Raw genomic sequence first — 12,160 nt, 5'->3', positions numbered from 1 at the left:
AAAGAAAAGAAATGAAATATATACCATCACAGTTCAACTCACTCTACTTGCATAAAATAAAAAGAATTTGTCTTATTTTAAAAAAACTTTAAATCTTCACAAGGAATATGTTTAGTGTGTTATTTTCAAAGAGCAAGAAATGTTAAAGTCACGTATCATTACAGTACTATGGATCAGGAGTTCTCAAATGTATTTTAAGAGTCACAAAAGCTGGAATTTACAATGTTCTTTATGGAACTCCATGAAACACTGCTATAGAGTAGGCCCTTGGCATTCAAGAATTTAAAATTCATTATTTTAATTATTTATAAATGATCCCCCAAATCCATTACATCCAGTGATTTGTCAGTTTGCTGAGACATAAATTCAGTGTGCCCGTCACAAAGCTCATGACCTACAGCAAGTCTGAACGGTAAGAGGGAAAACTACGGCAAGTGAAGGAAAAACCACTCCACTTTTTTTCTTGCACATTGATTATTTCTTAAGACTAAATGAAAATGTCAAGGATTTAGTGGAAAGATGAAGATTCATGACGGAGTGGCCACATTTCCCACAATATAAAACTACATGACTTATTTTCTCACCACTGGGACAAATTACCTAACAACCACAATCAAGGAAGACAGGTTTATTTCGTTTGCAGCCTTCAAGGCAGGAAGGCATGGCAGAATGGTCTAGGGAAGGAAAGCTACTCAATTCATGGCAGCCAGGAAGCAGGAAGTAAAGGGAAGTATCAGGAAGAGAGCTATGCGCTACCAGGTCACTCCCCCAGAATCCTGCTCTTTAGATGAGATACCACCTCCTAACAGCCACTCAGGTACAGTACTCACATGATCACCTTCTAAACACAAGAGGTTTTGGGGGTCATTTTGGATCTAAACCATAACAACATGTTATATGTTAGGCAGAAAGTTATTAGAAACCCAGGAGACAGGCAGATTCAAAAAGCAAAGAAAACATTTTTCTCCCTTCACTTTCTTAAGTCATTAGCTACATATAAGATTCATACAATCTTTCAAACTTTAGTTCAAAAACTAACATTTTCTGAGCATGTTGATAAGGCCCATGCATAGTCCAGATCATGGATTAAGGGATGGTCACAGTCTCAGAACAGAGATATCTAAGGAGTTGACTTAGTTACTTTTCTCTTTGCTGAAACAAAATACCTGATACCCAAAGTTAAAAGAGGAAAAGCTTATTTTTCACAGTTTGTGGAGGTTTCAGTCCATAATCGGCTTGCTCCAAAGCAGGGTGGCATATGGCAGAGGGGCAACAGTTCATGACAGCGGAAGACAGAAAAAGCAATCCTAAAGGAAAGACAAGCCTCTTTCTGTCCCTTATATTGTAACCAGCCTACCTAGGACTAGGGCAGTGCCAATCTAAACAATGGACTGACCCAGCAATTCACCCTTAGTCTCAGCATTGCATTACAAATCAATAATATACTCTAGATTCAGCCATGTCCAAAAAAACTACGACTGCCAGAGGCTTTGGGAGTAAATAACAGGAGCGAATGAGGATCTACTTCCTCTGAAGCAGGCAAACACAGCCCATTTTATTTGTAAAAGAAAAATGACTTCCAAAAAAATGAGCTATTCCTTGAAAAACTCAGTTGATCACATAAATGTAACCTGAGGCCTCATTCAGTGTAACTGCTGTTTTGGTACTTCCTCAACTTTATGCTTGGTATTCTCTTTCTCACACACACTTGAAGATCTGTAATTTTGCAATAAAGTCCACCTAGACTCTAAAAATGACATGTGAAATATTGTCTGAAATATTTCATCAAAATACAAAAATCTGAATTGTATTGACAGTTCCTTTTAGTGTTAGGAAGCTAGGTGTTATGGCCCAGCTTCCTGGTAAGTAACATTAGGGAGCTCAGGGACCAAGGGCCATGTAGCTGGTGAGAAGTGACCTTGGAGATAGCTAGAATGGTCTTGCCCAACAAGTCCTCTCCAACACCTCAACCATCTGAAGTTTTAATGTTCTACAACCACAGGATAAAGAATTTCTCTTTAATATAAACTCAGTGAAATAATCCGTTATTGTTTCTAAGCTGCCCTTGGCAAGAATGCCTGGGCTAAACTACCTTAAAAGTCCTGCAATAATGCCATCAAAATTTACATGATACTGACTAAAAGAACCCAGATTTCAGGCCACAATTTCATTCTTGAAGGTTCATGTTCACATATTGAAGCACTATGTAAGAATTTCTTCCTCAATATTCTATGCACCTCAATCTTAAACATCAAAACTGAAATACTGTCTTTGTGCTCTCTACCATAGTTTCTACCAACACAATATATACATTCGTCCTTCCTGGAAATTTGGAAGTCTGTCTTTCCTTCTTTCCCTCATGTTCTCCAGATCTGAGAGAAAAGTGCTATAGTTTTACTTCTTAGGTATTTTTCTAATCCAATGGTTCCTCACTATCCTTAGTTACAGTCCCAGCCCAGATGCCCTTTATTCCTTGACTGTTTCAGTGTCATAACTTACTCAAAATGCTTGAGATCAAAAGCATTTCAGATTTCAGATGGTTGTTTTGCTGTTGCTGCTGTTGTTGTGATAGTTTCTGGTAGGGGTTTAGGGGAGATATTTTGAATTTTTGGATTAGGAATTTTCAACTCCTATTTTTATCTTCTTTGCTCTTCTACCTGCTGTCCTATTTACTTGGAACCTGGTAACTTGTTCAAATCACGCGAATGTAGTAGAAGTAACACTACACCAGTTCCAGTCCTAGGCCTTAAAAGATCTGCAAGCAGCTATTTGCCTCCTTTCGGGATTCAGCTGCCTGGTTAAGGCTGTGTCTAGATCAGTGAACGGTACATGGAGGGAGCAAAACCACGCAGATCTCAGTTACTCCATCAGCCCTTGCTGAAGCACCAGTCATGACTGAAGCCATCTTGAATGCTTTAGGCAGTAGAGTTGATCCTTTGGCACAATGACTGTTTATATCACTGAAAGCTCTGAAAGATTTACCATTACTGCATCTAGCCAGTGGAGCGAAATTAATCCAGCTGACACCAAAAGCACGTGGTACTAGAGGAGTTAAATGAATCCCAGCTGACATCAAAAGCAAATGAGCCCATGTGATGCATGCAATTGAGAGAAATAATAAATCATTATTGGGTTAAGCCACTAAATGTTCTGCTGGCAACAGACATGGATACTTTTCACAAAAACCATTATGCTTTAGTTGTGTCAGGGTCCCTTCTGTCATTTGCAGTAGACTTCTAATTAGATTATCAATAGAAACACCCTTGTCTTGGTCCATTTTGTGCTGTTATGACAGAATACCACAAACTCAGTCATTTATAAAGAGCAGAAATTTATTCTTTCACAGCCCTGGAATGTGGGAAGCCCAAGATCAAGGTGCTGGCATCTGGTGTGCGCCTTTTTTACTGTCTCTTCACTGACAGAAGGTGAAAGGCAAGAGGGAAAGAATACTGTGCCCTCACACAGCAGAGAAGCAAAAGGAGCAAACTCACTCTGGCAAGCCCACGTCAGAGTGGCCTTAACACACTCACAGGAGTGTGCGCACAAGGTATCCTGTGGAGTGAATCACCTCCCGACATGGTTGTATTGAGGATTAAGTTTTAACATGAATCTTTAGAGGACAAAAGCATTTAAACCACAGCAACTATCCTGTTTGAGAGTCAATTCATGAGCCTTCATTTTTATTCCTAAATTAGACAATGCATAACTGTAAAGAGTTGCAGAAAAACATAAAAAAGAGGAAAAGTAACTACTTCAAAGTAATTATCTTCATGTAGAAAAGTTACTGGAGTCACAAAACTCTTGCACATAATCTAATATACATTGTTGAAAAATCAATTATACCCAAAATGAAAAGACTCAGATTAGAGGCTTAAGGCTCCTAGTAATCTCGGGCCTCATTTTCCTCAAAGGCACCATAAACTATACCGTTAGTAGTTCTCAACTTTGAAGGCACATTAAAATGGGAGAGTTTATTTGAGAAACTATGGATACAAAAGACTCACAGAGCAAGAGTCAAAAGAGAGCCTAATGACAGAAGACGATTTCTGTCTCTACTTGGGACTTCTTTTCTTACTCTTCCCTAAGAATATATAATTGATTCTATGTAAACTGACCCAAGTCTACTCTGCAGGCCTTGCCAAACTGTTCTGAGTTCTTTGTAAATGGTAACCTCCTGCTATCAGACCAGATAGATGATGAGCCCAACCTACCGTATCCTCTCACATTTAATTTTCACACACACATGTTCTGCATCTTAGCCATCTCTTGAGGACCAGCTTTTTTTCCAGAGTTAAGACAGAGACTGAATCTGAGCAGAGATGGATGGAGAACTGTGGAAAGGCCCTTCTCAGGTCAGCCTCAGTCTTGCCCCTGACAATACCAAGAAGACCTGCATAAAGGGCCATAAAAGCTTCAATTCTGCTTCTCCTGAGCTACAAGAGGTAAATGTGGCATAGAAGCCCTAAGAAAGGGTCTTAGTGACATTTTCTCATTGCTAAGACAAAATATCCAACACCCAAGTTAAAGGAGGAAATTTTAGTTTGGATCACAGTTTATAACAGTTTCAGATAATAGCTGGCTGGCTCCAATGCAGGGAGGCAGGGCAGAGGGGCATCACAGAGGAGAAAAAGCTCATGGCAGGCAGAAGGTAACAAAAGCAGCAAAAAGTGAGCGACAAGCAGCAAAGAACGACAGCAGCCCTGCTCGGGGCCGTGTGTTCTATCCAGGTGCGTGCCCTCAAGAGTGATGACCACTCCCCCCAAGGCGAGCCTTCACATTATCCGCACCTAGAACGATGCCAGACCCATCAGTGGACCAGTTTAGTCATCACGCTTATCTCAGCATCACATACTTAACCCCGAATCACACATTTTAGATTTAGCCAACTCTGAAAAGCCCCACATATGACTGCATGAGGCTCTGGGAGACATCTAGACAGAAGCCAGAATAAAAAGCAATCAGCCAAGAACAGCTTAGGCTTTCCTAGGACCTGACTGTACACACTTCCACGGTATCATCAAAACATCACAAATATCTTGAGTATCTTGGACCAACACCCTAGGCCTTTGACTCTTCCTAAGACTAAAAAGAAAGGGAACTTACAAACCTCAGCCAATGGTCTAACAAGGTGTCATGGTTTATGTTTATTTCCCCCAGGCCTCATGAGTTTGCATTGTTCATATGTGATGGTTCATTGTATAGTGCTTGGATTGATGGTGTCAGTGCTCCACCCACATAGGGGTGGAGCCAGGATGTGATGTAATGGCAGGAAGAAGGTGTGTTTTCCTCTTTGCTGGTTGGAGTTTGCTGTTGGCGGCCGCCATGAACTGCAGCCCAGCCATGCCTGCCTGTCTTGGAGCCGACTGAGTGTGGACTGAAACCTCCAAAAACTGTAAGAAATGAAACTTTCCTTTCCCAACTTTGGGCTTCAGGTATTTTGTCTCAGCGACGAGCATAAAGTAACTAAGACACAAGGGTTATGAAAACTATCACTTTCAACCATCTTTCTGGAGAACAACAAAAAGGTCTCATTTTCTTTAAATATCCAATGTTAGGAAACACCAATCATTCTAGAGAGGTAGTAACACCTGAAAGAAGAAAGGAAAGAGCTATGAATACTAGTAGGATCACTACAAAAGTGATCTTGCAACCAATTATTAAGAACTTATCCATCATTTGTTCTCTTCATACTTAGCAAGAAAAACATGGTAATGTAGTCCTTAAATGACCAATTGAATAGAAGCAGAGAGATTTTCAGAATAAAGGTGACAAATTTGACAAATTATGACAAAAGGAAAGAGATCACCATTTTTTTCAGTCTTAAAATTTCTAAAGTTAATGGCATTGTTTTCTGAAATGCAAATACTAATCCATATAGTAAAGATTAGCTTATGTAAACTGGTTTTTATCTTCATAAACTCATTAACAAATCACAGTTTTGGTCTCCTTAATGTATGCAATATATAATTAATTCCTACCTAAAACATTTGATAAAACAATCAAATGATGAACTAAAAATCACCTTGGATGAAACATCAGAGTCCTCTTGAGCAGTATCTTTGCACTTTTTTCCTGCATCTTGTCCACCAGTTACACTTTCTGAATTTCCTGATGAAATTCGCTTTCTTCCTTGCTGTGTTATGTTTTTCTGAGTTTTTTCTTTGCAGATTCCTTCTTTCCCACTTCCCTGGATTATGCTGTTATCTTAAGAACACACAAACACACACATATGAAGAAAAACAAAATTATCATCTGTATCTTCAAATATTAAAATCCCATATCAAAAATAAAAAACTAAAAAAGTAAAATTAAAATTAAAGTTTCACTCATATTAATGCTAACTTGAAAACAGGTCATTTACAAATCTCAAAAAGCATTAAGCAGCAAACCACCACGAGCTTCAGCCCCCCAGTTTGCCAGGCCAAAATGCCAATGGGAGCTCCATGTTTTAACTGTTTTGTCTCATCTTGCTAAATTTTGGTTTACACTACAAAGCTGGAACTCTTGGATGTACTAGAAGTATACGAGATAAGGTATGTAAACCATCTAATAGAGGGACACATTACAAAGATTTTAATTGTACCATTAAATTTCTTTTAAAAAAATCTGACACAGAGCAACCCAATACACTTTATCGCTCTTCCTGATTACTGAACCCTTAACAAGTACATTGAGGAATCCAATTTAAATTATTTTAAATGTAGATAAGAGCCCAAAATAATGAAAAAGGATGACCTTTACCAACTTTAATGATGAAGAAAATGAGCCTTGATAATAATGGACATTACATCACCTATACTCATCCAAAGTTCAGCACAGTTGGTAAATCTCTCAGTATCATATTAACAAATTTAATGAGCCTTCCTATCAGGAAAAAAGACCTACTTGTTTTAAGAGGAAAATATTCATAGCTGGTGGTCTCCTTTCCATTAAAATGGCATCGCCATGAAAGAAAAGATTCCATGTGCCTTGTTCACTATTTTCTCCTACATCTTCAGTACCTACAAATCTGCCTAATACAAAACTGATATTCGATAAATACTACTGAGTAAATGAAATGTGAATATCAACAAACTTTATTGAAAGGATCCCTGAGAGAAAGACAGGCAAATATTTTAATGTTCTCTAGTAGGAGTTAGGAAACTTTTTCTGAGAAAGTGAAAAGTATACTATTCAAGTAGCTATTCAAGGCTTTGTGGGCTGTGTAGTGTCTACTACAACCCTCAATCTCCTTTGTAACATGGGGAGTCACTGGAAAAACATACTTGGATGAAGAAGGTTATACTCCAATACAACTTTATTTACCAAATTTGGCAGTGGACAAAGTTGGCCTATCGACTATAGTTTACTTGGCTTGTTCCACATGATATTCAAATAATAATCCTTCAAGTTCAAAAACAAATGCCAGTGTAATACTGTCCATGTTATATCAAAGAGGAATACCAACTGAACCAATAAAAAACAACACAGCACTCTCCTTTTATCCATAATTTCATTTCCATTTTCATTTGCCCAGTCAACTATAGAAAATTCAAAAGATAAATAATTCATACACTGTAAATTGCGTGGTGCTCTGAGTAGCATGATAAAATCTCGCACCGCCCGACATCTCCCCCGTGAACGTGAACCATCCTTTTGTCCAGAGTATCTGCACTATATATATTGTCAGTCACTTAATAGCTCTCCTGATTATCAGATCAACTGTTGTGCTTTCTCAATGCTTGTGTTCAAGTAACCCTTATTTTACTTAATAATAGCCTCAAAGCATAAGAATAGTAACGCTGGCAATTTGGATATGCCAAAGAGAAGCCACAAACTATCTCCTTTACAAGAAAAAGTGAAACATAACGTATTGTGAGACATATCACTTCATATCACTTTTATTACAAAATAATTATTCTATTATGAGTTATTGTTACTAATCCCTTACTGTGCCTAATCTATAAATTAAACTTTACCATACAGGAATGTATGTATGTATGTTTATACAGGATAAAATATTATACATAGGGTTTGGTACCATCTGTAGTTAAACATGTCCACCAGTGTCTTGAAATATAGTCCCTTTACGTACAAGGGAGCTGTTGTACTTATCAGAAAAACTTATGAACAAACTATTCTACAAACTAAACTTTGCCTAAATTACTTAAATATTCATTGTGAATCTAAATTAAAAGCATTTCATATCCTTTTTGGAAACTGGCAGGAATAAAACTAATAGGACTGGACAGCTCACTGCAATAAATGACCAAATGCAACAACAGTTACAAATCAATCAAACTAAGTAAAATTATGAACCACTTATATTATTTACTATGCTGAGAAGTATAAAGTGTAAATTAAATAAGACACATCTTCTGTCCAAATGGTACTTTATCACATTCCAAGTGTCACATGTGTACTAAAAGTCTAAAGTTAAATGTACATATTTGAAGTAGCTATTCAAAACTCCAAATTATCCCCTAGAAATATTCCTTTTAAAGACCAAAGGTAACATTTCTTTTTATAAAGAATGAAGCCATTCTGATGTTGTTAAAGTGTTCTTCATCACGTATACATAAAATAAATAGTTGAATTGGCTCAAAAGTTTTACATCTAGGGTATCAGTTTTTTCTAAAACCAGCATAAGTAAAGTTAAATGACAAATATAAAAGAAATTAACTAGTAGTATAAGTCAGTTTATTTTTAACTACTACCACCGTACTTACACGAGCTGCTATGATACAAGTGATAGCCACGAGCTGACAGTGGAGCTCAATTCTATGTACAAGCAGCATTAAAATGCAGTACAGTCATCATCTTACTCTCCAGAGAAACTAACCCTCATCCTCAGCTGCATCCTCAGCTTTTCCTAAGTTTAAGCAAATATATTTGCCAATATGTTTATTAAACATGTTATAGGCATAAAAATATAAATGCTGTTTTTTCTAAGTGTTGAATACCTAGAAGTGTAATTTATGGATCAATGTGTGCTGTATATTAAAACATTTAATAGATTCTGACAAACAGCTTTAAAATATTATATTACACTTCTACCAACAACAGTCAACAATACCCACTTTTCTCAGGACTAGTTCTTATCAATTGCTTAACTTTTGTGAGTTAGCATACAAAAAATAGTAACTGATTATTTCAATTTAAACTTTCCTGTATGACAGTAGAGCTATTTTTTTAACTACTTGTACTTTGTTTCTGTAACACATCACCTACAACATCCAAAAATTTTACTGAACACAATCTTTTGTGTTACTCAGTACACAATTTTTAAAAAGCTCTAAAAAAATTAAAAAATCTTTAATCTTTTCTATGTGTGGCAGGTAATATCTCTTAGAATATTGTTTTCTAGTCTGTTACTTTCCTCTAAGTTAAATTGCCCTTTGCATGCAAACAACCTGTTAATTTATGCTGAAATAATCCCCTAAGTAGATAACTCAAGTTTATTCTCCAAATTAACCCGTATTCCCTTTAACACATATTGTATCTCCTACTTTACCAGAATATTCTTAGGTGAATTATATAAATATCAAAATCATTAAGGATAGTGACATTTGAACTAAAACATGCATTCATTTTGACTGTTAATTTATAAAATATAATGTTTAGCATAACACGGTCAAATATCTTGATGTAATTGTCTCATTATAAATTGAGGACAAAATATTTTAAAAGCAACTATCTGAAGACAAAACATAGAGGTGGAAGAATTGATGTGTGAAAAATGAAGTATAACTATGAACAAGAGCAGAGGTAGAAGAGTTCATGCCTGACAAACGAAGTCCACCCTGTGAGGGTTGTGAGCCTGCGGTTGCTTCCTGCAGGCATTCTCCAACACGCACGGGTGGCAGACAGCTACAGCTTTAAATGGTCAGCAGACAGTGTGTGAGGGTAACCAAAAAGCCAAAAATTAGACATAAATCCTGGAAGGGAAGCTCGCAAGGGGCAAGAACCCAAACCTACATACAAAATCAGACCAAATCCTTGGCTGATTGCTAACCTACATGCTCATAAAGGAAACCTCAGGAACTCAGGAAAAAGTCATACTATAAATGGAAAGAACTAAGCTGAGACTGTAAGTTGTTATGTACAACAGAGAAAACAGATTAAGGTTTCATTAAATTAAGTAATTTAATTTGTAGAAGCTGTTTTAATGCAGAGAAAATTTAAAAACTTGTATGTTTAGTACTAATCACTTCTAACACTGCAAAGATGAGCCCGGGAGACACAGCCTGTTCTCTGGTTAGAAGGCTACGAACATGACAAGCTTTGACAGTCCAGTGCCAACTGCAAGACAAGGTAGCTCAGTCAGGAAGCAATGTTTCTCTTGCTTCCAAGTCCCGGAGCATTATCACTATAAGGACATCTCTGCCTGTTCTCAAACAATGATGGATTCGTTCTCTATGTTGTACAATAGTAACCTCTTTTAGTGGCTCTTTCTGTAGGAGTAGATTCTGCCAGCAATTAATGACAAAGACATGTGCAACCAATCATAGGATATTGTGCTATCTGCCTTTGGAAACTTCCTTTTGAAAACATATACAAGTGACTGAAAAACTCCAATCACTGCTGATAACTTGGAACTGAGAGTCCCATCGGCCTGCTACGGTAATAAAGCTGCCTTCTAAAGTTCCTCTTGTGCCATGTCTCCATTTGGTCTGCTCCTAAATTCCGCATCAAATTAATTATCTATTGGAATAAAAATATTTCTTCAGAGAAATATAAAATCAAGGGCATCTATAATACACCATATGTAACATCCACTATTCATTAGAAAATCACTAGACATAGAATACACAAGAAAATGTGATCCACATAAAAAGTTAATAGAAATTAACTGAGATAACTGAAGTGTCATATAGACATACACATTAACACATGTATAAATAATTTCATAAGTGGAGATGCTCATTAAAGAGAAATTATTGAAAAAAAGAAAATTTTAGAACTGCAGAGTACATAACAGAAATACTATAAAATCTTCACTAGATAGGCTTAACAATAATAACAGAAAAAGAAACTTCAAAACATATACAAAAAATATCCTAAGGAAGAGAGAAAACTAGAAAGCTAAAGATTAAAGGAAAACAAACAGATATAACATTACTGGGACAAAATCAAGAAGCATAATATGTTTGTAATTAGAAACCCAGTTCACCAGTTAATCTTAATCTTACATGTGAAATCTAAAAAAATTGGGAGTGTAGACTGGTGCAACCACTGTGGAGGTCAGTCTGGAGATTCCTCAAAAAGCTGGGATTGGAAGTCCCATTCGACCCAGCTATTCCACTTCTAGGCATATTCCCAGAAGACTGAGAACATCATACCTCAGTGATATATGTGCACCCATGTTTATAGCAGCACAATTTGTAATTGCCAGATCTTGGAAACAACCTAAGTGTCCATCGACTGAGGATAAAAAGTTGTAGTATTTTTATACAATGTAGTAGTACTCAGCTATAAAGAATGATCACATTCAGATATTTACTAATAAATAGATGCAACTTGAGACCATACTCATAAGCGAAACAAATCAAACTCACATGTATAAATACCATATAGTCTCCCTAGTGTAAGAAATAGTAAGAGTACAGAAGAGTTTATGGTAATCATGATTCCCCATTACATTGCTTTGAAGCCTTATAATGATTGCGCTCATTAGTTGGAATGGGTTTATCCTGGTTTGTTTGATTTTATTATCTGTGATGGTATGAACAGCTATTTTGAAGAAAACAAGTCATTACACTAGCCAGTGCTGACTTAATATCATCTTACTCTGATGTCCTACCGTGCTTTTGCTCTTCTGTTTCCATTGGCTCTATCATGTTGTACCTTATTGGATTGTATTATGTGTGAAAGTATGAACAAATTTTCTATGGAAAATGAGATAATATAGTAGCCGTTGTTCGTTTTCTGTTATTTGGTTCTGAAAGCCCTGTAATACTCTCATTCTCTTGAATGCTTTTATACTATTTTATTATGTTTGATACCATTGTATATGAAATTATGCTCAACTATTTCAAAGAAAGAGACATTGTGGTAGTTACTGTTAATTATGGGTTGTCTTCTGGTGAAATACTGTGTTGCTTACATTGTTCTGTTCTGATCTGCTTTGTTATGTTCTATTTTGTCTTAATTTCTTTAAAATAAAAAAAAAGAAATCTAA

At 36.5% G+C, this 12,160-nt stretch overlaps 1 protein-coding gene across 5 annotated transcripts in view; it reads right to left on the bottom strand.

Moving 5' to 3' along the window:
• Positions 1-12,160, bottom strand: part of Aplf (aprataxin and PNKP like factor) — an 88,683-nt gene that overhangs the window by 45,850 nt on the left and 30,673 nt on the right. For all 5 annotated transcript variants that reach the window (XM_063229539.1, XM_063229537.1, XM_063229536.1 and 2 more), the window contains one exon: positions 6,023-6,204. In XM_063229539.1, coding sequence (XP_063085609.1) covers positions 6,023-6,204 — 182 coding nt within the window. The remainder of the gene's footprint in view (positions 1-6,022; positions 6,205-12,160) is intronic.

This window comes from Cavia porcellus, unplaced genomic scaffold (assembly GCF_034190915.1).
Source record: "Cavia porcellus strain 051 isolate PalLab524CR breed Dunkin Hartley unplaced genomic scaffold, mCavPor4.1 scaffold_18, whole genome shotgun sequence".
Taxonomy (NCBI): Eukaryota; Metazoa; Chordata; class Mammalia; order Rodentia; family Caviidae; genus Cavia; species Cavia porcellus.
This window is presented reverse-complemented; position numbering and strand designations above follow the sequence as displayed.